General features: G+C 50.8%; 2 protein-coding genes across 2 annotated transcripts in view; one reads left to right on the top strand and one right to left on the bottom strand.

The window, feature by feature from the left end:
- The window catches only part of LOC142471111 (protein mono-ADP-ribosyltransferase TIPARP-like), a 32,681-nt gene extending 11,499 nt beyond the window's left edge, over nt 1-21,182 (top strand). Inside the window, 6 exon segments of the mRNA XM_075577907.1 lie at nt 2,770-2,895; nt 2,897-3,178; nt 3,801-3,978; nt 5,842-6,026; nt 6,954-7,214; nt 20,270-21,182. Coding sequence (XP_075434022.1) covers nt 2,770-2,895; nt 2,897-3,178; nt 3,801-3,978; nt 5,842-6,026; nt 6,954-7,214; nt 20,270-20,720 — 1,483 coding nt within the window. The 3' untranslated portion in view covers nt 20,721-21,182.
- A 920-nt stretch (nt 21,183-22,102) lies between these two features.
- Nucleotides 22,103-26,936, bottom strand: LOC142471402 (1-phosphatidylinositol phosphodiesterase-like). Its single transcript, XM_075578208.1, has 3 exons — nt 26,741-26,936; nt 25,137-25,214; nt 22,103-23,199 (listed from the first exon to the last, which is right to left on the bottom strand). The coding sequence occupies exons 2-3, from the start codon at nt 25,170-25,172 to the stop codon at nt 22,333-22,335; spliced, it is 903 nt and encodes a 300-aa protein (XP_075434323.1). The 5' UTR covers nt 25,173-25,214; nt 26,741-26,936; the 3' UTR covers nt 22,103-22,332.
- Between the last annotated feature and the right edge of the window lie 290 nt (nt 26,937-27,226).

Here is a 27,226-nt window from a genome sequence, read left to right as displayed (position 1 = left end):
TCTGTGGCTGGGGGCGGAGGGGGGGGCTGCTCCTCTGTGGCTGGGGGCGGAGGGGGGGGGGGCTGCTCCTCTGTGGCTGGCTGCGGGACGGAGGGGGGGGGGGGGGGCTGCTCCTCTGTGGCTGGCTGCGGGACGGAGGGGGGGGGGGGGGCTGCTCCTCTGTGGCCGGCTGCGGGACGGAGGGGGGGGGGGGGCTGCTCCTCTGTGGCTGGCTGCGGGACGGAGGGGGGGGGGGGGGCTGCTCCTCTGTGGCCGGCTGCGGGGGCGGAGGGGGGGGTGCTCCTCTGTGGCTGGCTGCGGGGGCGGAGGGGGGGGCCTGCTCCTCTGTGGCTGGGGGCGGAGGGCGGGGGGGGGCTGCTCCTATGTGGCTGGCTGCGGGGGCGGAGGGGGGGGGCTGCTCCTCTGTGGCTGGGGGCGGAGGGCGGGGGCTGCTCCTCTGTGGCTGGCTGCGGGGGCGGAGGGCGGGGGGGGGGGGCGGGGGCTGCTCCTCTGTGGCTGGCTGCGGGGGCGGAGGGCGGGGGGGGGGGGCGGGGGCTGCTCCTCTGTGGCTGGCTGCGGGGGCGGGGCTTTCCCTGCACACAGAACTCCTCCTGACTGTGTGCAGCAGCTACGGGGATCGGAACAGCGGCATGTATGTACTTTCTGTCCCCCAACCCCCTCCCATCCCCCGCCCCCCCCCCCCTCCCATCCCCCGCCCCCCCCTCCCCCTCTCTCTCTCTCATACACACACACACACACACACACACACACACACACACACACACACACACACACACACACACTGATATACATACATAAGTACACACACACACACACACACACACACACACACACTGATATACATACATAAGTACACACACACACACACACACACACACAAACACACACACACACACACACACACTGATATACATACATAAGTACACACGCACACACACACACACACTGATATACATACATAAGTACACACACACACACACACACACACACACACACACACACACTGATATACATACATAAGTACACACACACACACACACACACACACACACACACACACACAGTACCTGACCCTTGTTTGGAGTGCTTGGAATTTTTGAGTCCTTGGCTTGTCACTAATGTCCTATCCATCACTATCCAGTGACCTTGACTTGTGACTAATGTCCTATCCATCACTATCCAGTGACCTTGACTTGTCACTAATGTCCTATCCATCATTATCCAGTGTCCTTGGCTTGTCACTAATGTCCTATCCATCATTATCCAGTGTCCTTGGCTTGTCACTAATGTCCTATCCATCATTATCCAGTGTCCTTGGCTTGTCACTAATGTCCTATCCATCATTATCCAGTGTCCTTGACTTGTGACTAATGTCCTATCCATCATTATCCCGTGTCCTTGACTTGTGACTAATGTCCTATCTATCATTATCCAGTGTCCTTGACTTGTGACTAATGTCCTATCCATCACTATCCAGTGACCTTGACTTGTGACTAATGTCCAATCCATCATTATCCAGTGTCCTTGACTTGTGACTAATTTCCTATCCATCATTATCCAGTGTCCTTGACTTGTGACTAATGTCATATCCATCATTATCCAGTGTCCTTGACTTGTCACTAATGTCCTATCCTTCATTATCCAGTGTCCTCGACTTGTCACTAATGTCCTATCTATCATTATCCAGTGTCCTCGACTTGTCACTAATGTCCTATCCATCATTATCCAGTGTCCTCGACTTGTCACTAATGTCCTATCTATCATTATCCAGCGTCCTCGACTTGTCACTAATGTCCTATCCAGCATTATCCAGTGTCCTTGACTTGTGACTAATGTCCTATCCATCATTATCCAGTGTCCTTGACTTGTGACTAATGTCCTATCCATCATTATCCAGTGTCCTTGACTTGTGACTAATGTCTTATCCCTCATTATCCAGTGTCCTTGACTTGTCACTAATGTCCTATCCATCATTATCCAGTGTCCTTGACTTGTGACTAATGTCCTATCCATCACTATCCAGTGTCCTTGACTTGTGACTAATGTCCTATCCATCATTATCCACTGTCCCTGACTTGTGACTAATGTCCTATCCATCATTATCCAGTGTCCTTGACTTGTGACTAATGTCCTATCCATCATTATCCAGTGTCCTTGGCTTGTCACTAATGTCCTATCCATCATTATCCAGTGTCCTCGACTTGTCACTAATGTCCTATTCAGCATTATCCAGTGTCCTCGACTTGTCACTAATGTCCTATCTATCATTATCCAGCGTCCTCGACTTGTCACTAATGTCCTATCCAGCATTATCCAGTGTCCTTGACTTGTGACTAATGTCCTATCCATCATTATCCAGTGTCCTTGACTTGTGACTAATGTCCTATCCATCATTATCCAGTGTCCTTGACTTGTGACTAATGTCTTATCCCTCATTATCCAGTGTCCTTGACTTGTCACTAATGTCCTATCCATCATTATCCAGTGTCCTTGACTTGTGACTAATGTCCTATCCATCACTATCCAGTGTCCTTGACTTGTGACTAATGTCCTATCCATCATTATCCACTGTCCCTGACTTGTGACTAATGTCCTATCCATCATTATCCAGTGTCCTTGACTTGTGACTAATGTCCTATCCATCATTATCCAGTGTCCTTGGCTTGTGACTAATGTCCTATCCATCATTATTTTGGTGTCCTTGTCCAACAGCCGACCTTCTTTGGCCACAACACATTTGAGACACTGTCCCAATGTGAGCTGATCTAGCACTCCGAACCCATCGCCCGTCAACCAAAAAGAAGTCAACAGCCTGAAGCCCACAGAGGAAGATGTTGCCTTGTCCGAGGTCTGGGGGACCTGCTGGAGCCGAGCCAGCCAATCAGAGGCTTGTGGGCCATGCAGGGGCATGGGGGGAGGAGCCACATCCTGTTAATGAGCTGAGGGGCCCCGTATATCACATCCATGAGGAGGATGGCATCGAGATCTGCTCGCGCTTCCTGGCAGGAAGATGCAATGGGGGTCTCCTGTGCCCGCGACATCACACGGTCCTCCCCTATAACTGGCAGTTGAGGAGAGCGAGCACTGCGGTGTGGTCTAGCGTGGCAGGAGGGGCCCAGGAAGTGCTGGAGAGGCTGTTTAGTGACCCAAAGCGAGAGCAGGTTAAGGGAAAGCACCAGTAAGTATGAGACAGGCCAAGATGTGAGAGACAGCTCAGTCTGTGCACTCGTTCTCGCCTCTTTGTATATACAGGTAATAGCTCAGTGTCTCCTCTCTGTATATACAGGGGATAGATATCTCAGTCTCCCCTCTCTGTATATACAGGTGATAGATATGTCAGTCTCCCCTCTCTCTGTATATACAGGTGATAGATAGCTCAGTCTCCCCTCTCTCTGTATATACAGGTGATAGATAGCTCAGTCTCCCCTCTCTCTGTATATACAGGTGATAGATAGCTCAGTCTCCCCTCTCTCTGTATATACAGGTGATAGATAGCTCAGTCTCCCCTCTCTCTTTATATACAGGTGATATATAGCTCAGTCTCTCCTCTCTGTATATACAGGTAATAGATAGCTCAGTCTCTCCTCTCTCTGTATACACAGGTAATAGATAGCTCAGTCTCTCCTCTCTCTGAATATACAGGTAATAGATAGCTCAGTCTCTCCTCTCTCTGTATACACAGGTAATAGATAGCTCACTCTCTGTGTCCGTTAACTCTCTCATTTCTTCCTCTCTCTATCAATCTCTCTTTCTCTCTATCTCCTTTCTTGTCTCTCTCTCGCTCTCTCTTTCTCTCTCAGGGGTCTTGCATTCCTCATAGACTTCACCACCATGAAGGTCCAACAAAGTCAAGTGTTTGACCGTGCCCGGCGCCTCTCCACCGCTCCCACCCTCTCCACCCCATCCCCCGGCCTGTTCCACACTCGCCACCAGTATTACTACAAAGAAAGTGACGACAGCTGGATTGAGTATAACCAGGTAAGAGAGAGACTCTTCCAACCTCCTTCCACTCCTCCAATGGAAATCAAAATGTGGAAGAGCCATTGGTCTCATCCCTACATCAAATGACGTGCTCTCATATTCCATCGGTGATGTGGTAATACGGCCCTCAGATATTGGGAGACCCCTCTTATAATCATTATCATTTTCCGACAAACTCACGTTTGTCCTGTAGAAGACAATAGAGTCACCAATGATGGCATTAATGTACGGAATGTGCAGTGACCTCATGGGGTCGCTCTGGCTGCACAGGGAACAAGAGATGGGGATGGGTGTAAGGGAGATGGACTTGTCTCCCACCACTAGTTCTCCGATGTTAATATGACTCCCATTTTTTGATACCTGAAGGAGCTTGTGCAGATTGTAGAGGATGGGCAGAGGATGGGGTACCAGGAGGTGCTTGTTACGGTTTCAAGTTCACATACATCCTACACCTCAAAAAGTGGTGTTAGAAGAACTTAGAGACGTGGACCATAAGGAGGATGAGGGAACGGCCAGTCTTCCGATCATCAATCATGATGATGTCAGAGCTCAAGTTCGAGGGGAGAGACAGGCTCATGGCTCCCTTCTGTCTGTGTCACTGTGTCACCCTGCGGGGGGAGGGACAGGCTCATAGCTCCCTTCTGTCTGTGTCACCCTGCGGGGGGAGGGACAGACTCATAGCTCCCTTCTGTCTGTGTCACTGTGTCACCCTGCGGGGGGAGGGACAGACTCATAGCTCCCTTCTGTCTGTGTCACTGTGTCACCCTGCGAGGGGAGGGACAGACTCATAGCTCCCTTCTGTCTGTGTCACTGTGTCACCCTGCGGGGGGAGGGACAGACTCATAGCTCCCTTCTGTCTGTGTCACTGTGTCACCCTGCGTGGGGAGGGACAGTCTCATAGCTCCCTTCTGTCTGTGTCACTGTGTCACCCTGCGGGGGGGAGGGACAGGCTCATAGCTCCCTTCTGTCTGTGTCACTATGTCACCCTGCAAGGGTCAGTCTCGGCTGTGGGTGTAGTAAGATGGCGGAAGCCCCGCAAGTCCGCCGGCTGTGAGAGGAGGAGGGGCCACTGCTCAGCCTCTCTCCTCCCTCTTCTGTACGTCCGCTTCCCCTTCCCTGTGTGCCGCTGACTGAGCGCTGCCGGGGCCGGAGGAGGAGAGGAGCCCCGGGATCATGGAGGGTGACCGGGACGAAGCAGAGCGATGTGTGCGGATCGGGACCCAAGATTCACAACCCCCACCCACCCAAGATTCACAACCACCCACCCAAGATTCACAAGATTCACTAAGAGATTCAAACCCCCCCTTCACCCAAGATTCACAAAGAGATTCTGTAACTACTTGGTTTCAATGCAACTACTGTATGCCAATGTATCTTCTAGGTAACTCACCTTTTACACGGGGTACTCAAGGAATCTACCACTGAGCCACTGTTTGTAAACCCAATATCCCGAGGTAGGAGCGCTCTCTGTGTGAGTGTCTTACATGGGGACCCAAACGTGTGTGTTTTCTAGTAGACATGGAGGCCACCAGTGGTCATGTAATGTAGACTATGTGCAATGTCCTCGCGCGGTGGTTCTATCTGCACAGTGGGAGAGTGAGGGGGATGGGTGTAGCCACCAGTGGTCATGTAATGTAGACGATGTGCAGTGTCCTCGCGAGGTGGTTCTATGCTGAGTGGGAGAGGGATGGGGATGGGAGTAGCCACCAGTGGTAATGTAATGTAGACTATGTGCAGTGTCCTCGTGAGGTGGTTCTATCTGCACAGTGGGAGAGTGATGGGGATGGGAGTACGGAGTTGATGTGTCTCCCCCTCTGGTTCTCCACTGATATTTTGACACCCGTATTTTGACCCCCTAAGGACTTTGTGGGGTGTATAGAGGAAGGTCTGAAAGAGGGGAACCAGGTGGTGCTGTGCGCCAGTGACAGGTTCAAATATGTCCTACATCTCATCAAGTATCAGAAGAACTTGGAGACGGGGACTAAGAGGAAGATGAGGTCACGACCAATCTATCGATCTCCAATCATGATGATGTCACAGCTCTGGTGAGAGGGGGGGGGGTGGTCACTGTGTTGGTGGGAGAGATAGACTTCATATCCCATAGGTTCTTCCAATCTGTGTAATTCTGTGATGGAAGAGACAATGTGCATGTACCATAGCCCACTTCTGTCTCTGTCACTGTGTCACCCTGCGGGGGGAGGGACAGGCTCATAGCTCCCTTCTGTCTGTGTCACTGTGTCACCCTGCGGGGGGAGGGACAGACTCATAGCTCCCTTCTGTCTGTGTCACTGTGTCACCCTGCAGGGGGAGGGACAAACTCATAGCTCCCTTCTGTCTGTGTCACTGTGTCACCCTGCGGGGGGAGGGACAGACTCATAGCTCCCTTCTGTCTGTGTCACTGTGTCACCCTGCAGGGGGAGGGACAAACTCATAGCTCCCTTCTGTCTGTGTCACTGTGTCACCCTGCGGGGGGAGGGACAGACTCATAGCTCCCTTCTGTCTGTGTTACGGTGTCACCCTTTGGGGGGAGGGACAGACTCATAGCTCCCTTCTGTCTGTGTTACTGTGTCACCCTGCGGGGGAGGGACAGACTCATAGCTCCCTTCTGTCTGTGTCACTGTGTCACCCTGCGGGGGAGGGACAGACTCATAGCTCCCTTCTGTCTGTGTCACTGTGTCACCCCGCGGGGGGAGGGACAGACTCATAGCTCCCTTCTGTCTGTGTCACTGTGTCACCCTGCGGGGGGAGGGACAGACTCATAGCTCCCTTCTGTCTGTGTCACTGTGTCACCCTGCGGGGGGAGGGACAGACTCATAGCTCCCTTCTGTCTGTGTCACTGTGTCACCCTGCGGGGGGAGGGACAGACTCATAGCTCCCTTCTGTCTGTGTCACTGTGTCACCCTGCGGGGGGAGGGACAGACTCATAGCTCCCTTCTGTCTGTGTTACAGTGTCACCCTCTCTCTTTCTCTAGGATTCTCTCCAATTTTGGTGGTACGGCCTCCTCACCTCTTAACCCCTCACAGTGTCTCAGAAGTTCAGAATTAGGGCATCGTTACCCAGAGACCTGGCTCAATAATGAGATCTCAGACTACGAGAAGATCCCCCTGAGATGTGAGGACAAAGAGTTCCCTCTGGTATACAGCTACTTCCACCAGACAATGCCGGAATCCCAGTATATAATCCGGGAGATCTCCAGAATTCAGAACTACTTCCAGTGGGAGAGATACACAAGGTGAGTAATGTAATCCTATAACCATACTTGTCATGGTACAATCATGAGATATTATGTATTTTAATCCATCTGGTGCTTCAGGGGTTAATGGGCTACCACTTTGGTCTGAAGATACCATGTATGGGGTTTGATTTCAAAGGGAATACAATTGAAGTTTGATTTAAAAAGTACAAAGGGAGGTTTTATGGTATGTTAACACCTTTTGCAGGCCTAGTTATACACACTCATATGATTTAGAGATAAGGACACATGTACTGCTAGAGATGGGCTCTCTGACATTAACAAAGGTTTTACAAAGCATTCTCTGGAAGTGGTTTATGGATGGCCAGCGGGGTGTGGCTAAGAAAGTATTAAACCAAAGTGTCTTTATTAAAAATCAGAATATCATGTGATGTCATCTCCTTTGTATAATAAGAGTTACAAATCTGTGTCATGAGAGAGAGGATTTGGCCCGGGATTAAAGGGGTTACACCCAATTTGGCCACCCTCTACTCTCACCTGGGAAGCAAGGGGTTAACTGGACTGAGGTCCAGCTATGGTTTTTTTTTAACCTTGCTTCAGTATCCAAAGGTTTATTCCCCTGTATAAATGTAATGTCTCATCCTGGTGTTTGCACTCACAGACACACTGGGATTGATGCGGGAGGCTTAAGGGGTTAATGAGCTACAGTTTAGGAAAATACAAATGTGTGGGGTCTTTTCAGAAATATCTGGGCTTCAACAGGCTTGATTGAAGTTGGGTGTGAAAAGTACAGAGGGGGTTTAGTGCACAGTATGTTAATACCTAATTTTGCAGGCCAAGGGTATATTGCTGGTAGAGACAGCTAGGACCCAGGCTGGGGCATTGGGTGTGAAATATAGCACCGGTGACAAGTGTTCACTACACACAGCCCAGCTTCAAAGGATTTCTTGATGGGGGCCAGGGGTGCGGTTGCGCAAGGAGATCTCAGAATGAGTGACCTTATTAAATATAAGAATATTATGAGATGTCCTCGGCTGAACATGCTAAGAGTTACATATGTGTAACCGGGGGACCGAGTCGCAAATAATGATTACAGACACATGATGTCAAGCAGGTCCTAAGAGACAGATATTAATATCGCTCTTAATTTTAGTATTACACTGTAATATTTAGTCTCATTGGGAGCGTCATGCGTGCCGGAATGTATTAATATTTCTCGCGTGCCAGTAAGTAAAACTGAACTGAAGTTATGAAGTTATTTAGATAGGAAAAGCAGTTTTTAAACGTCCTTGGGTGGGAGGAGTTTTACTCTGAGGAAAACTGTCAACCTCACCGCTGATTTATGAGAGGGGCTGGGTTTAGGTTGTGTTCAATGGGAAATAATTGTATAAGAACCAGGCTCAGCCTATGGCTATTGTCTTTCGTGTCTTTTGTGATTTTCAAGATTGTTGTATGAACTGCTAGTCCCGATTTCTGACTATTTCATCATTTCCATCTTAAGTGAGTGTCCATATTTTGTCTGTTATTTGTATAATCTGTTGTGTTCACCTTTTTCAAGGAATAAATTACATTTTATCATATCTAAGCCTCGTTCAGTTCAACCCAGTGATATTTGGTGTATTATTAATAGCCTGTTACAAAGCTATCGTCACAGGCATTAATAAATCTGGTGGCAGCGGAGGGACTGAACTGAACATATATTACAGTGTTCTGAGGGACTCTGTCATATAGTGGGAACTCGAGAGTAATTGCGAGTACCTGAGACTAAAGATATTGAACACACAGTGTACAACATATAACACAAGATATGGCACCTCCTCACTGTTCCCCTACTTGTAAGAAGCATTGCCTCCAGAACCAAAGTGCTGGCCATCCGTGGGACTGGAGCCGTGCACCGAGACCGGAGGAGTGCATCAAGTCGGCGCGGGGACCAGCAGCCGACACGGCTGAGAGAGAGGCGGCGATCGGTGAGCATGAAACCTGGCAGGCTGAGCAAAGTTCCACAGCTGCAGCCGCTGTAACCACCAAACCGCCCGGAGAGCAGGGAATGGACCCAGCTCCGGGACGGCAGAGACTTGTGGAGGGAGCGGGTGGTCTCGGAGACCACAGAAGTCTTGCACCAAGAGAGGTAACGACCATTGCGGCGGCCCGTCCATTTTCCATGAAAGAGCTAGCACTGGTGTGTGCGTTGGGCAAGACGTGGTTCCCGGCGAAGTGGACCCAGTTCACGGCGTTGGTGCCACACCGACCCGCTTACCCCCTCCCAGAACCCGGCGCTCGAGCAACTCCGCTCTGGACTCAGCAGCCCCTAGCGGGGGGTAGTCCACCGGCGGCGGAGAAGCTCCGGAATGAGCCCGGCGACTGCGACAGAGGATAGGTCTGGGTCTACTTAAGGGGACTTAAACCCAGCCTGAGGAAGCTCTGTTTAGGGCGAACCGCGTAGCTCTCCATCGTTCACAGCCTGCAGCAATCAGAGAGGAGCCAGAGGTGCTGTGGGATCTCTTTATCCGGACGCGGAGCTCCAGCAACTCCGCTCTGGACTCAGCAGCCCCTTGCGGGGGGTAGTCCACCGGCGACAGAGAAGCTACGGCAGGCGCTGCGGCACTGCCAACAAATGGGCCACAATAATGCCCAGTGCCCTGACCGTGCGCGGTTGGGCGAAGAAGCCTCTCAGGGCCAGCGCTCACGAGCTGCGGTAAAGATGACCCAGTTAGCGGCATCCTCTGATGGCTCCCGCCCAGCCAGGGCGACAACCCTTCGCGGGATGTCCCCTGGAGAACCTGGCCGGGCTGCATCGGCAACAGCGGCGGAGAGCGGCGGCCATCCATCAGCTACCCGGGGCTCGCCCATGGCGGCGACGGCGGCAGAAGAGCCGCGATTCCGGCAAAGTGCCGGAGCCCTTTCTGAGTGGGGGGAGGGACAGGGATTGCGGGAGGGGGTTATTTTACCTGGTTTGGCGGGAGCCGTGTTACTCCACAAAGACCTGGGGCCCTTGTCCTGCACGTTTTACCTGTACCAATCCCGGGCGCTGTTGTGGGAGCGGCCCGTTGCTGCCCGGCCCAGATGATGCCGGCGGCGGCCACTCCAGTCCCCCTGCAATCGGGACCAACGAAGGCGGCGGTCTCTGCGGGGACCAGCGAGGTAAGCCAGACCAAGTCGCAGACTGACCCTGACTTATTTTTTCCTATGACTGTACCCTGTTTCTCCCTTGTAGGGGTGACCGGGGGGTGGCAGGAGATAGGGGTACCAGGGGAGGGGGAGGAAGGGCAGCTTGTAGGGCAGCTAGGCTTCCCCATTACCCTGGCGGAGCAGCAAGGGGACTCTCAGTTAAGAGCCCCACTGTTGCAGCCTTGCTATGGGCTGGAGGTATCAGGGGTTGTGGCAAAGTTAGACCACCCCAGGGTTACCTACCGGCCAGGAGCTAAGGTGGGTGCATCTGCACCAGCAACCCTGAGCTCCTCCCCGGTAATGGGGGCACAGCTTCAGGGAGAGGGACTAGCCCCATTAGCACCCAGCTCTATTATAGGCTTGCCTGGGAGAGGGTTTGGTGGGCCAGTGGGAACCGGGGAGGGAAGGCAGCAAGTGAGCCATCCAGATTTCCCCATTACCCTGGCGGAGCAGCAAGGGGTCTCTCAGTTAAGAGCCCCACTGTTGCAGCCTTGCTATGGGCTGGAGGTATCAGGGGTTGTGGCAAAATTAGACCACCCCCAGATTCCCTGCCAGCCAGGAGCTAAGGTGGGTGCATCTGCACCAGCAACCCTGAGGAGTGCAGGTGAGCGGAGTGCAGGTGGGCTGCAGGGAGGTAAGCAGCAGGAGTCATCAGCCGTGGCTGAGGTGCTGGGCCTAGGGGAGGCTAGGCAGGGAGACACCATGGAGCAGGGGGAGATAGGAGGTCAGTGGGGTGTCAGGCAGCTGGCAGAAGCAAGGGATGGGCTAGGTAGGCAGGAGGTCCCTTGTTCTGACTGGCCAGGAGTGACCCCCCTGACAGATTCCCCAGGGTTTCCAGAGGTGGGGCTGTGGGTAGGTAGGCAGCCAGGAGCAGTAGCCAAGGCTAGGATGGTACAGCAGAGTTCTGTCCCCAGGGCAGCCAAGGGTAGCTACAGGGAGGAAGGGCAGCACAGTGGAGTGGAGTGATGCTGGCCCTAACAGCAGTGGTGGTAGCAGGTGCTTGTTTCCTGGCCTTCAGTTTTGAGAGGGCAGGGGCAAAGCACCTGGGTACCAGGGACCCCAGTACAGGATACTGGGAGATTTGCCTTGTCCCAGGGGGCACAGGAGAGGGTAGGAGTCAGCACCCCAGGTGGTTTCTGGATTCCTGATATGATGCCACTCGGGGTGGGGACTGCCCTAGAGCCAGGGAGGAGAGGCAAGGTTATAGCGGAGCAGCTACAGGTGGGCACAGGGCCAGGGCAGGTAGGGTCCCTACAGGATAGTGACATAGCTGTTTCCCAGACTTGGTTGACAGGAAAGCGACGGTCTGTGCTTGATAGCTGGTCTCTCGCTGGTGCAGTAGACATGCCAGTCTCTGGCCAGAATGCAGTCTGGTCTGCAGCGGTGCCCCTTCACCATGGACTTGGTTCACCAGGCACTGGGTGGGGGGCAGAGGGTGGCAAAGGAGAATGCCCGGCGGCCATGGTGGAGCTCTGCTCCGCAGGATCTGGACTTCACTGTCCACTGTGGCCAGGACAATGTACTGGACAATGCCGGAGGACAATTTTGCCAGGCCAACCCCTCAGGACTTATTGAGTGCTTCAAGGGTGCCAGTGGTGTCCCAGCGCCAGGGGAGGCAGCTGGTCCACAAGGCACCCATTGAGCAGGGGAGGTGTCATGAGAGAGAGGATTTGGCCCAGGATTAAAGGGGTTACACCCCATTTGGCCACCCTCTACTCTCACCTGGGAAGCAAGGGGTTAACTGGACTGAGGTCCAGCAATGTTTTTTTTTTACCGTGCTTCAGTATCCAAAGGTTTATTCCCCTGTATAAATGTAATGTCTCATCCTGGTGTTTGCACTCACACATACACTGGGATTGATGCGGGAGGCTTAAGGGGTTAATGAGCTACAGTTTAGGAAAATACAAATGTGTGGAGTCTTTTCAGAAATATTTGGGCTTCAACAGGCTTGATAGAACAGAGGGGGTTTAGTGCACAGTATGTTAATACCTAATTTTGCAGGCCAAGAGTATATTGCTGGTAGAGACAGCTAGGACCCAGGCTGGGGCATTGGGTGTGAAATATAGCACCGGTGACAAGTGTTCACTACACACAACCCAGCTTCAAAGGATTTCTTGATGGGGGCCAGGGGTGCGGTTGCGCAAGGAGATCTCAGAATGAGTGACCTTATTAAATATAAGAATATTATGAGATGTCCTCGGCTGAACATGCTAAGAGTTACATATGTGTAACCGGGGGACCGAGTCGCAAATAATGATTACAGACACATGATGTCTAGCAGGTCCTAAGAGACAGATATTAATATCGCTCTTAATTTTAGTATTACACTGTAATATTTAGTCTCATTGGGAGCGTCATGCGTGCCGGAATGTATTAATATTTCTCGCGTGCCAGTAAGTAAAACTGAACTGAAGTTATGAAGTTATTTAGATAGGAAAAGCAGTTTTTAAACGTCCTTGGGTGGGAGGAGTTTTACTCTGAGGAAAACTGTCAACCTCACCACTGATTTATGAGAGGGGCTGGGTTTAGATTGTGTTCAATGGGAAATAATTGTATAAGAACCAGGCTCAGCCTATGGCTATTGTCTTTCGTGTCTTTTGTGATTTTCAAGATTGCTGTATGAACTGCTAGTCACGATTTCTGACTATTTCATAATTTCCATCTTAAGTGAGTGTCCATATTGTGTCGGTTATTTGTATAATCTGTTGTGTTCACCTTGTTCAAGGAATAAATTAAATTTTATCATATCTAAGCCTCGTTCAGTTCAACCCAGTGATATTTGGTGTATTATTAATAGCCTGTTACAAAGCTATCGTCACAATCTGTAAACGTGTCATAGACGGGGAGGTACTGATACCACACACCACATGGATCAGAGATAAAAAGGGACAGATATTAATTTGTCGCTCAGGTTTAGGGTAAAACGGTCGTATTTAGTTTTGTTGCTTCTGCCATGAGCGCCTGAACGTATTGATGTGACTCACATGTGTGTAAGTATTAGTTATGGAAAGTTATGAGGGTGTTCAGATATTGACGAGGAGTTAAAGGCATTTGTAAAAAGTTTATTTTTTTTACTGTAATAAAATATCTGATTTACACCAGGGAGTGAGCTTATGCTGTTTCCATGAGGAAAGAATGTATTTAATTCTGGGGAAAGATGATGAAAATTAAATTTCAAGAGAGGTGTGTTTAGACTAAACACTTGATATCTCATGTTCCCGAACCAGTGACCTCTCTGGGGAAAATCTATGGCATTTGGTAATTGTGACAGGGTAAACAAAAGCCACCAGTTATATGCCTGGAAAACCTATGTCTAGTCTGCAGTGCAGCACTGACTAGGTTAACTTCAGCTGGGAACCTCAGGACAATTAGTTGGATCCCAGCTGCCTAATCAAGGTGTGTTAAAACCCCGGCTGTAGACACATGGAGTCGGGCTGTTGAGGAGTGAGGAGTAAGCTGCTAAAGAGATTGCTGAAGAGAATTCCTGATGCAAGGTCTGATTAGCAAAGTAAATGAATTGGGAACTGTCTGTGCCCTGCATAGAAAAAGGTAGCTGCATTATTTTTAGACTGTTTGGTTTGGTCTGCTGAAGAAAAAGCCATTTTTCTTTTGTTTGCTGAAGGAAAAAGCTATTTTTGTTTTGTGTGCTGTTTATCTTTTTAAGGCTAAATAAATAAGCCTTGTCAAGAAACCCACGTGTGTAGTCGCATGTACCCTGCAACATATGGTGTCAAGAAGTGAGATTTGATTTTTTCAAAAGGCTCCTGCAGTTAAAGGGCCACACACACACACACAAGAATGGAAGAAATGTTGAAAGCGTTTCTGTGCGAGCAGGCCCGGCTGCAAGCGGAGAGAGATGAAAGACTACAAACAGCACAGGATGAGCGGATTGCCAAGCTGCTGACCCAATTCCAAGGGTCTGCCAGTGCAGAACTGGCAAGCAGACCCCCGATACTCCTTAGGAAAATGGCTCCGAATGAGGATCCAGAGGCTTTTATACTAACATTTGATGGAGTCGCCGAAGCTCAGGGCTGGGCTGCAAATCGCTGGGCAACTGCTTTGGCCACGCTCCTCATAGGGGAAGCCCAGGCCTCATATCAGGGCCTCCCTACAGATCAGGCAATGGACTACCGACAAGTAAAAGCCACCATACTGGATCGCTTAGGTCTGACCCCAGAGACCTACCGGCAGCAGTTCCAGAACATGAAGTACACCGCTAAGATGAGACCCCGGGTCCTCGCTCAGCGATTATTGGACTTGTGTACGTGCTGGATACAACCCGAGGAGTGCACTAAGGAGGCAATTCTTGAGCAGGTAGTTTTGGAACAATTTCTACAAATAATACCCCCTTCTGCACGCTCGTGGGTAAAACGCCACGCTGCTGAAACCCTAGCTTTGGCGGTCCGACTCGTGGAGAACTTCCTTGGGGCTGAGCAGCAGGCGAGTGTCCTGGACCCGACTCCACTGGCACTTGCGGACGCCCAAAGAGGGAGGTCAGATTAATGGGGAACCTACGTCCCGTCACGGAACCGCCAAGTCCAAAGGAAGGAGCAGTCGTTCCAGCAAGGACGGAGTCCAAATGCTGGTCCCCGCAGAGATCCTCATCTCCTTCCAGATGTCAGCTCGTCACAAAGTGAGAGGAACTTCCGAGGACGTCGCCCACAGGACCCACCAGATGCCTGGTCTCCAGTAATTGGTCCAGCGGAGCGCTATCTACAGCCCCCTCCTGCGAGGGAACCCTCTCCATGTTCCGCCAGCGGAGAACAAGGCCACCGGTATGTGGACTGTCCACTGATGGATTGTTTATTCAGCAGAACCGTCGCCTCGGATTTTACTAAGGAAAATTACAAGCCCTGGCTACTTCCAGCCGTGATTGGGGGAAAAACCGTCCAGGCCCTTGTAGATTCAGGCTCTGGGAAAACTCTGGTCTTCCAGGAACTGTTACCGCCCAACGTGTGTTCTTTTGACTCCCCATGGAGCATAGAATGTATACATGGCGATGTAAAACGCTATCCAACGGACAAAATCCGGCTACAGGTAAAAGGTCAGGAAGCTTACCTCGAAGTATGAGTCACTCCTTGGCTCCCTGCCCCCGTTGTGCTCGTCGGGACTGGCCTTTCTTTTCGGACCTAATGGCCCCAGTCTTTCACGAGGAGCCTCCTTCTAGGGCTCAGGAGAACCCTGGCAAACTGTTCCCCTTCTCGGCAGACCTTTTTCCCAGTAGACACCGGGTTCAAAAGACTCGGAAGCAAAGACACTTGGACAAAACAGGACTGGTTGCAGAAATCTGGGTCTCAAGGTGACCATTCTAGTAGTCAGAGGTCACAAGTGATGGCTGGGGATGGCCAAAGGGAGGGGGATATGGGCCCTGGAGATTTACCAGACCTGTACCTCCCTGACTTTCGCCAGAAACAAAGGGAAGACCCAGTCCTTGCTAGACAGTATGACAAGGTGGTGAAAATTGATGAACAGATTTTAGATGCACAAGGGGTGATAGTATTCCCCCATTTTGAGCTATCAAAGGATATCCTATATAGGGTGAATAGGTAGACACAAACAGGGGAGGTCACCAGACAGATATTGGTTCCCAAGGCGTTTGTTAAATCTGTGTTCACTCTAGCCCATACGGTCCCTTGGGGTGGTCACCTGGGCAGGGATAAAACATTGGACTGTATTTCATCCCGATTCTATTGGCCAGGGATGCATAGTGATATTGCTTAGCTAGGTGCAGCGTGTCCGGAGTGCCAGTTAACTAATCCAAAAGGACAAAAACCAGCCCCTTTGGTTCCTCTACCCTTGGTGTCAGTTCCCTTTGAGAGGATTGGGGTAGACTTGGTAGGACCTCTAGAACCTTCTGCGAAAGGACACAGGTTTATCCTTGTCATAGTTGATTATGCGACAAGATATCCTGAGGCGTTCCCCCTGAGAACAGCAACGGCGAAGCAAGTAGCCAAGTTGTTGGAACTGTTCTCACGGGTTGGACTTCCCCAGGTTATGTTGACAGACCAAGGTACAAATTTCATGGCTAAACTGATGCAGGATGTCTTAAAGTTACTAGAGGTCAAGTCTGTTCGGACATCGGTCTACCATCCACAGACTGACGGATTGGTGGAAAGATTTAACCGAACTCTAAAAGGGATGCTGAGGAAATTTGTAGATTCAGAGAAGAGAGCCTGGGATGAACTTCTCCCTTTTCTGCTGTTTGCAGTGCGGGAAGTCCCCCAGGCCTCCACGGGATTCTCTCCATTTGAATTGCTCTATGGCCGCCAACCCCGGGGTATCCTAGACCTCCTAAAGGAGTCCTGGGAGGAACAGCAGTCCCCTTCTAAGAATACCCTGCAATATGTACTAGACCTTAGGAAGTGCCTAGATGTGGTCGGCCATTTTGCCAGGGAGAATCTTAGATCAGCCCAGGACAGTCAGGAGAGACATTACAATCAGAATGCTCGCATGAGAGTGTTTAACCCAGGCGACCAGGTGATGTTATTGTTACTCAGTTGCGAGAGTAAACTCCTGGCCAAATGGCAGGGCCCATTCGAAGTACTCCGCCGCACGGGTGATGTGGATTACGAGATCGCTCAACCAGGGTCCAGGAAGAGTAAACAAATTTACCATGTGAACTTGCTGAAACCCTGGAAGATGCAGCGGTCTCTATTCATCCACCCGGTGGAGGAGGAAACGGACTTGGGTCCTCAGCCTCCACGGGAGAACATCGTGGGTGACGATAAAATCCCAATGGGTAAACAGTTGTCCTCTGAACAAAAAGGGGACTTGTTAGCAATAATTACTCAATTCCAGGATGTTTTTTCTGACTTACCAGGACAAACTAACTTCATTTCCCATGCAATCGAGACAGCACCTGGGGTAAAAGTACGTTCCCGTCCTTATAGGTTGCCTGAAAGTTGTAGGGCTCTGGTAGAGAAGGAGGTACAAGAAATGTTACACTTAGGAGTGATTGAGGAATCATGCAGTGAGTGGTGTAGTCCACTAATTATGGTCCCTAAACCCGATGGGAAGGTAAGATTTTGTGTGGACCTCCGAAAGGTCAATGCGGTATCCAAGTTTGACGCATATCCGATGCCAAGGGTGGACGAATTAATTGACGCCCTTGGTAACGCGGAATATATATCCACGTTGGACTTGACAAAAGGATACTGGCAAATACCCTTAGAGGAAAAGTCCAAATGCAAAACAGCCTTTGCCACTCCCATGGGTTTATAGCAGTTTGTGACAATGCCATTTGGACTGCATGGAGCCCCAGCCACATTTCAGAGACTCATGGATAAGGTACTGAGGCCCCATAGGACTTATGCCACAGCCTACCTAGATGACATTGTCATTTATAATAAACACTGGCGGGCCCATCTAAATAGGCTGAAAGCGGTCCTCAAATCTCTAAGAGAGGCAGGGCTCACAGCCAACCCTAAGAAATGTGCCTTGGGTAAAGCGGAAACCAAATACTTAGGGTATGCAGTGGGAGGTGGAAAAGTAAGGCCACTAGCCGACAAGGTAGCTGCCCTGAAAGAAGTTCCGACCCCCCAAACAAAAACGCAGGTACGCTCTCTGCTGGGTTTAGCAGGGTACTACCGGCGGTTCATCCCCAACTATTCGGAAGTGGCAGCCCCTTTAACGGACCTCAAAAAAAGTGTGCCCCTACACAAGTGGTGTGGTCAAGGGATTGTCAGAGAGCCTTTGAGGACATAAAAAGGTGTCTATTAGAGAGTCCCATCCTTAGAAGCCCAGACTTCAACAGCCCTTTTATAGTGCAAACAGATGCATCAGAGATAGGGCTAGGGGCAGTGTTGTCACAACAGTTTGAGGGAGTTGAACATTCTATCCTTTTCCTGAGTAGGAAATTGTTCCCAAGGGAAAAAAACTACTCAGTGATTGAGAAAGAGTGCCTCGCAGTAAAGTGGGCAATCGAGGCTTTGAGGCATTACCTGGCAGGAGTCCATTTTACTCTGGTGACGGATCATGCTCCACTGAAGTGGTTAAATAGCATGAAGGAATCCAATGCTAGATTAACTAGGTGCTATATGGCCCTCCAACCCTTCTCATTTGAGATTCAGCATAGGCCGGGAAAAGAGAACGCAAATGCTGACTTCTTTTCTAAAGAAGGGGTGGATGGTCGGGCTTCAGCCGTGTGTAGCCCCAGCCACACACTAACAGGGGAGGAATGTGACAGGGTAAACAAAAGCCACCAGTTATATGCCTGGAAAACCTATGTCTAGTCTGCAGTGCAGCACTGACTAGGTTAACTTCAGCTGGGAACCTCAGGACAATTAGTTGGATCCCAGCTGCCTAATCAAGGTGTGTTAAAACCCAGGCTGTAGACACATGGAGGCTGTCTGTTGAGGAATGAGGAGTAAGCTGCTAAAGAGATTGCTGAAGAGAATTCCTGATACAAGGTCTGATTAGCAAAGTAAATGAATTGTGAACTGTCTGTGCCCTGCATAGAAAAGGGTAGCTGCATTATTTTTAGACTGTTTGGTTTGGTCTGCTGAAGAAAAAGCCATTTTTCTTTTCTCTTGTTTGCTGAAGGAAAAAGCTATTTTTGTTTTGTGTGCTGTTTATCTTTTTAAGGCTAAATAAATAAGCCTTTTCAAGAAACCTGCGTGTGTAGTTGCATGTACCCTGCAACAGTAATCTATAGGGTTTCCTGGCTATTTTTTTATCCTTTTTATTTTGAGAAACTGTTCCGTATTTAGTGTAATTGTATGCTCTTGTAAACTTTTTTTCTGTAACCTAAGCACTATATTTTTTATATACTGTATACAGTATTAACACATTTAAGTAATGCCTTGGGCTCAGAATATACTGTTGCACGCTCTGGAGAGAGTATTTACGGACACATTTTGCTCCAGCAGATTTTTGTGGGTTAAAGTTCATTGTTTTTTATACAATAAACAGGGACCTGGAACCCTGGCAAATATTAATGTGACATCATATTGGCATTTCCCGGGTGTTGGCAGCAGCGTACAGCTATGATTGCAATTGAGTACGGGGTTATTATTAACGAATCGGAGGTAGCTTTGCAGAGGAGAAAGGTGGGGTGGCTTGAGTAGCCACGTGTATTAAACATGTTGCATATCTAAGTCACGTGCTCACTTGTGTGCTGTTTGTGACAGGGTTTATATGGGGAGGAATTTAGGGGAGATGTTAACTCATTTGAAGGACCTTTGCGGAGGTGAAGAGTGGGGCATCTTGCGGGTTGTGTATTAATCCTTGTCCTGTAGAGGAGATATTGGCCATTTGAGGGACCTCTGCGGAGGTGAAAAGTTTGAGCGCCTGCGAGCTGTGTATTAACCCTTGTCCCGTATGCAGGTCACTGTGTGTATATACAGTAGCAGGATATACTGTATTCCCTATGGGTATCAGTGACGCCCTGCTGTCACTGTGTGTATATAGCAGGGTATATTCCCTATGGGTATCAGTGACGCCCTGCGGTCACTGTGTGTATATAGCAGGGTATATTCCCTATGGGTATCAGTGACGCCCTGCGGTCACTGTGTGTATATAGCAGGGTGTATTCCCTATGGGTATCAGTGACACCCTGCGGTCACTGTGTGTATATAGCAGGGTATATTCCCTATGGGTATCAGTGACGCCCTGCGGTCACTGTGTGTATATAGCGGGGTATATTCCCTATGGGTATCAGTGACACCCTGCGGTCACTGTGTGTATATAGCAGGGTATATTCCCTATGGGTATCAGTGACACCCTGCGGTCACTGTGTGTATATAGCAGGGTATATTCCCTATGGGTATCAGTGACGCCCTGCGGTCACTGTGTGTATGTAGCAGGGTATATTCCCTATGGGTATCAGTGACACCCTGCGGTCACTGTGTGTATATAGCAGGGTATATTCCCTATGGATTATTTATAATTATCATATCTAAATAATTAATACCAACATCTTCACACAGGAAGAGGGATCACATGGTTCAGAAGCTGAGTGAGCTGGAGTGGAATAGGTTGGAATTGGATCTTTTCCATGGCACGGACTTCTCCATGGTTGAGGCCATTTGTAGACAGAACTTTGACCCACGTATGTCCGGTAAACATGGTACCGTGTATGGCAAGGGATGCTACTTTGCCAAGAAAGCCGATTACTCCCACAAATTCTCCACAGCCACCTCTGATGGTCACCATTACATGTTCCTGGCCAAGGTCCTGGTGGGACGTCCAGCCTTAGGGTCCCCCTCCTTCCGTCGCCCCCCGCCCATATACTCTGGGGATCCAGCCAGCCCCCTTTATAACTCCTGCGTGTCCCGGCTGAATGACCCTGATATTTTCGTGATATTCGAAAGTGACCAGTGCTACCCGAATTTCGTCATCAAGTATCAGAAAGTGCAGGACACGGTCATTGTGGTCTGAGGGTCCACTTTCTCCTAGAGCTGAATGGATCTCTCCCAATCCTATATTAATCAACACTCCCCAACACGTATTAAATTAGTGGGAATAGGTGACCCCTCAACCAAACCCAAGCCTAGAGAAGACGGCTGGATCTCCCTTCACCATTCCCCAAGTAGCTCAATAAGCAGCAGAACAATCGGTCGTCTATCCTATTTTGTCCGTGAAGAACGCTACCTCAACCCAAGCCAATGGACGGTGAGTTTGGTCTGTCCATATGGACATAACACGACTGGAAGACCATGCAGCACGTCTATGAAGAGGACACGTTGAAAGGATTGGTGATCAGGAAGAATCAGAGAAGCTGCTTGTTGACAGATGTAGGTTGTACCACGTATGTTGTTATATTTGTATTCAAATATTATTTATTATTAGTCCAATCCGCTTGTCCGTATGTAACAAACTAAATAGTGAATGATAAATAAATTGATTAAACACATCCCTGTCATTAGGTCACTTTGCTCCTACGTGGAACTGAACCTTTAACCCATTAAACACGTCCCTGTCATTAGGTCACTTTGCTCCTACGTGGGACTGACCCTTTAACCCATTAAACACGTCCCTGTGATTAGGTCACTTTGCCCCTATGTGGGACTGACCCTTTAACCCATTAAACACGTCCCTGTCCTTAGGTCACTGTGCCCCTACATGGGACTGACCCTTTAGCCCATTAAACACGTCCCTGTCATTAAGTCACTTTGCTCCTACGTGGGACTGACCCTTTAACCCATTAAACACGTCCCTGTCATTTGGTCACTTTGCCCCTACGTGGGACTGACACTTTAACCCATTAAACACCGCACTGTCATTAGGTCACTTTGCCCCTACGTGGGACTGACCCTTTAACCCATTAAACACGTCCCTGTGATTAGGTCACTTTGCCCCTATGTGGGACTGACCCTTTAACCCATTAAACACGTCCCTGTCCTTAGGTCACTGTGCCCCTACATGGGACTGACCCTTTAGCCCATTAAACACGTCCCTGTCATTAAGTCACTTTGCTCCTACGTGGGACTGACCCTTTAACCCATTAAACACTTCCCTGTCATTTGGTCACTTTGCCCCTACGTGGGACTGACACTTTAACCCATTAAACACATCCCTGTCATTAGGTCACTTTGCCCCTACGTGGCATTCTTAAATTCAAGCCATTTCTTCCTAGGTTAATAATTAACTTCCATGTCTCACAGACATGCAAGTCTTGTGACCTTTCAGTGAAAAAGGGTGAGGGAAGGGGGATGAGGAAAAGGGGGGTCCACTAATGCTGCAGCTATTTTCAAAACAGAGCCTTATATGTTTCACTTTCCTTCTTATTTTATATATTCTGCGCCACTAAATATCCATTTTTAAAACATTTTATTGCCATAAAGTCCACACATAATTTCAAGGGACGTACCCTTCGCCGGTGACTGAGAATGTAGTTTCCCCATAATCCTATCAGAACAATGGGATTTCAAGACCCAATTATATCGAACTATTCTAAACCGGGGTGATCCCAAATTATATTTAATTCCTACCCACACTTCTGCAATACTACTTCCAACTTTTCCGTTTCTCCTTCCTCTTCTTTTTTTTTTTACCCCCTCCTAGCTGACCACTCCCAGTTGCCCCAGATAATTTGCCTCACCAGCTCAGCCCCGGGGAAATCCATAATGACCACCCCCACCGACCTCCTCCCAACCAATGAGGTTTCGGCTTTGAGGAACTCCAATACCCTTGGGTTTATCTTACGGGCCAAGGCTTCCGGAGTGTAGAGAAGCCAATGGGCGCCAGAGGCATAAGTAAAGTAGGCTTGTCCTGGACCTCCATTTAGGGCCACCTTAAAGTGTCTCTCCACCTCCCTCCACTTCTCCTCATCATCGCTCACTTGGTAGGCGTCCGAGATGCTCATGGACCCAGGGTAGGCTGGCCCAAATGCTGGACCCTCTCCTTTCATGTCGAAGTTCTGTAGGATAACCACCTTCCCTCTGGCTTCTCCCAAGGTGGGAAGGCTATCTGTTCGCAAGAACCACCGATCACCAATCTGGTTTACCACCTCGGCCATGCTCTTATAGAAACTTTGCGTGTTCTGGTAAGGCTCGTGCTCCTCCTTCACCCGCATCAGCACGGTCTCGGTCGGGTTTTCCATCAGGAATCTCACGGTGTCGGTGAGGACCTGGTGGAAGTCGGTATGCTGGTAGGAGACCCCGTGGAAGATGGGCAGCCGATCTTGGTAGTGACGGCAACGGATATCCAGGAACCGGATTCCGGCTCGGAACTGGTTGTCCAGGCTCCAGCTTTGGCACTCGGCAAGGGGGCCCCCGAACAGGGCCATTGTGTCATGGGTACCTGGGATGGACAGGGAGGCGAGAGGGAGGTTGTCCGGCAGGAGGGACATCCAGTCCCGCCAGGCAAGCGAAGGGGTTTCTGTGCGGTCGAAGGCCGGAGTCTGGTCTCCTGATACCTGAGGGATTATGGGTAATAAGAGTTAAGGGTCTTGGGAATTTTGAAGGGATTATGGGTAATACATGCTAGGGGGCTTTTAAGTTCTTCAAGTTTTCAGTTATTTGTTGTATTAAACTCCCTCCTATTCTCGTATGCCCCCCCTCCTTGCTCTCTCACATCCTCTCCCTCCTTTCTCTCTCTCATCCTCCTCTCCCTCCTTTTTCACCCCCCTCTCCCTCTTTTCTCTCTCACATCCTCTCCCTCCTTTCTCTCTCCCATCCCCCTCTCCCTCCTTTTCACCCCCCTCTCCCTCTTTTCTCTCTCACATCCCACTCTCCCTCCTCTCTCACACCTCCTCTCCCTGCTTTCTCTCTCACCTCCCCCTTCCCTCCATTCTTTCTCAAATCCCCTCCCCCTCTCTCGCATTTCTCTCTCGTATCCCCCTCTCTCTCCTTTCTCTCTCACATCCCCTCTGCCTCCTTTCTCTCTCACAACCCACTCTCCCTCGTATCTTTCTCATATCCCCTCTCGCCCTCCTTCCTCTCTCACATCCCTCTCTCCCTCATCCTCTTTCACACCCCCACTGCCTCCCTTCTCTCTCACACCCCCTCTCCTTCCTTTCTCTCACACCTCCTCTCCCTCCTTTCTCTCACACCCCCTCTCCCTCCTTTCTCTCACACCCCCTCTCCCTCCTTTCTCTCACACCCCCTCTCCCTCCTTTCTCTCACACCCCCTCTCCCTCCTTTCTCTCACACCCCCTCTCCCTCCTTTCTCTCTCACATCCCCTTGCCCTCCTTTCTCTCTCACATCCCCCTCTCCCTCCTTTCTCTCTCACATCCCCCTCTCCCTCCTTTCTCTCTCACACCCCCCTCTCCCTCTTTTTTCATCCCCCTCTCCCTCCTTTTTCATCCCCTCTCCCTCCTTTTTCACCCCCCTCTCCTGCTTTTCTCTCTCACATCCCACTCTCCCTCCTCTCTCACACCTCCTCTCCCTGCTTTCTCTCTCACCTCCCCCTTCCCTCCATTCTTTCTCAAATCCCCCTCTCCCGCATTTCTCTCTCGTATCCCCCTCTCCTTTCTCTCTCACATCCCCTCCCCCTCATTTCTCTCTCACAATCCCCTCTCCCTCCTATCTTTCTCGTATCCCCTCTCGCCCTTCTTCCTCTCTCACATCCCTCTCTCCCTCATCCTCTTTCACACCCCCTCTCCCTCCTTTCTCTCTCACATCCCCTCTCCCTCTTTTTTCTCTCACATCCCCCTCTCCCTCCTTTCTCTCTCACACCCCCACTCCCTCCTTTCTCTCTCACACCCCCTCTCCCTCCTTTCTCTCTCACACCCCCTCTCCCTCCTTTCTCTCACACCCGCTCTCCCTCCTTTCTCTCTCACGCCCCCTCTCCCTCCTTTCTCTCACACCCCCTCTCCCTCCTTTCTCTCTCACATCCCCTCTCACTCTTTTCTCTCTCACATCCCCTCGCCCTCTTTTCTCTCTCACATCCCCTCGCCCTCCTTTTTCACACACATCCCCTCACCCTCCTTTCTCTCTCACACCCCCTCTCCCTCCTTTTTCTCTCACATCCCCTCCCCCTCCTTTCTCTCTCACAACGCTCTCCCTCCTTTCTCTCACACCCCCTCTCCCTCCTTTCTCTCTCACACACCCCTCTACCTCCTTTCTCTCTCACATTCCCCTCTCCCTCCTTTCTCCCTCAACCCCCTCTAATTTCTCTCATATCCCTCTACCTCCTCTCTCTCATCAGCCCCTCTCCCTCCTATCTTTCTCATATCCCCTCTCTCCCTCCTTCCTCTCTCACTCCCCCTCTCCTTCCTCTCTCACACCCCCTCTAATTTCTCTCTCATATCCCACTCTCCCTCCTATCTTTCTCATACCCCCTGTCTCCCTCCCTCCTCTCTCCTCTCCCCCCTCTCCCTCATACAGAAGAAGACACAGGACTTTACTTACCAGAAGATAGAAGAGCAGTGAGTATACCTTATCCATGAGGAGATTGATCACGGCCTAATGTCACTCGCAGGGGCCACTCTGGGGACAGAGGGAACAAGTTACACCCACCTCTCACCCACCTCTCACTCACCTCTCACCCACCTCTCACCCAACTCTCTGTACCTGTGCTGTGTATATATGGTGTAGTAGTGTGTGTGAGGGGGAGGCTGGCACTGCCACTGCCCGCGCTGTACCTGTGCTGTGTATACATGGTGTAGTAGTGTGTGTGAGGGAGAGGCTGGTACTGCCCGCGCTGTACCTGTGCTGTGTATACATGGTGTAGTAGTGTGTGTGAGGGGGAGGCTGGCACTGCTGCTGCCCGCGCTGTACCTGTGCTGTGTATACATGGTGTAGTAGTGTTTGTGAGGGGGAGGCTGGCACTGCCGCTGCCCATGCTGTACCTGTGCTGTGTATACATGGTGTAGTAGTGTGTGTGAGCGGGAGGCTGGCACTGCCGCTGCCCGCGCTGTACCTGTGCTGTGTATACATGGTGTAGTAGTGTGTGTGAGGGGGAGGCTGGCACTTCTGTTGCCTGCCCTGTACCTGTGCTGTGTATACATGGTGTAGTAGTGTGTGAGGGGGAGGCTGGCCCTCCCGCTGCCCGCGCTGTACCTGTGCTGTGTATACATGGTGTAGTAGTGTGTGTGAGGGGGAGGCTGGCACTGCCCGCGCTGTACCTGTGCTGTGTATACATGGTGTAGTAGTGTGTGTGAGGGGGAGGCTGGCACTGCTGCTGCCCGCGCTGTACCTGTGCTGTGTATACATGGTGTAGTAGTGTGGGAGGGGGAGGCTGGCACAGCCGCTGCCCGCGCTGTACCTGTGCTGTGTATACATGGTGCAGTAGTGTGTGTGAGGGGGAGGCTGGCACTGCCGCTGCCCGCGCTGTACCTGTGCTGTGTATACATGGTGTAGTAGTGTGTGTGAGGGGGAGGCTGGCACTGCCCACGCTGTACCTGTGCTGTGTATACATGGTGTAGTAGTGTGTGTGAGGGGGAGGCTGGCACTGCCGCTGCCCGCGCTGTACCTGTGCTCTGTATACATGGTGTAGTAGTGTGTGGGAGGGGGAGGCTGGCACTGCCGCTGCCCGCGCTGTACCTGTGCTGTGTATACATGGTGTAGTAGTGTGTGTGAGGGGAGGCTGGCACTGCCGCTGCCTGCGCTGTACCTGTGCTGTGTATACATGGTGTAGTAGTGTGTGTGAGGGGGAGGCTGGCACTGCCCGCGCTGTACCTGTGCTGTGTATACATGGTGTAGTAGTGTGTGTGAGGGGGAGGCTGGCACTGCCGCTGCCCGCACTGTACCTGTGCTGTGTATACATGGTGTAGTAGTGTGTGAGGGGGAGGCTGGCACTGCCCGTGCTGTACCTGTGCTGTGTATACATGGTGTAGTAGTGTGGGAGGGGTAGGCTGGCACTGCCGCTGCCCGCGCTGTACCTGTGCTGTGTATACATGGTGTAGTAGTGTGTGAGGGGGAGGCTGGCACTGCCGCTGCTCGCGCTGTACCTGTGCTGTGTATACATGGTGTAGTAGTGTGTGAGGGGGAGGCTGGCACTGCCCGCGCTGTACCTGTGGGCTGATGAGTTTGCCTCTCTGCTCAGCATTTCAGAGCTTTGTTATAAAACCTGCTGTTATCAGCAATGAGCTTTTAGGGAGGGAGCAGAGTGAAGGGAGAAGAGATTGAGAGAGAGGGGGAGAGAGAGGGAGAAGGGGGGAGAGAGAGTGGGAGAGAGAAAGAGAGAGTGGGTGAGAGAGAGAGGGAGAAAGAGAGAGAAGGGAACAAAGAGAGTGGGAGAGAGAGAGAGAGGGGGGGAGAAAAAGAGAGGGGGTGACAGAGAGAGAGAAAGGGGGGAGAGAAAAGAGATAGAGATGCTGAGACAGGTCGAGAGAGAAAGAGGTTGAAAGAGAAAGGGTGAGCGAAATAGAGAGAGGACGAGCGAGAGAGTGGGCAAGAGGGTAAGAGAGAGCTGCTGAGAGGGAGAGAGATAGAAAGAGAGAGAGGGTGAGAGAAAGAGAGGGAGGGAGAGAGAAAGAGAGGGCGGGAGAGAGAAAGAG

Source organism: Ascaphus truei, chromosome 20 (genome assembly GCF_040206685.1).
Source record: "Ascaphus truei isolate aAscTru1 chromosome 20, aAscTru1.hap1, whole genome shotgun sequence".
NCBI classification, from domain to species: Eukaryota; Metazoa; Chordata; class Amphibia; order Anura; family Ascaphidae; genus Ascaphus; species Ascaphus truei.
The sequence above is the reverse complement of the archived record's forward strand: the minus strand, read 5'-3'. Positions and strand labels throughout refer to the sequence as shown.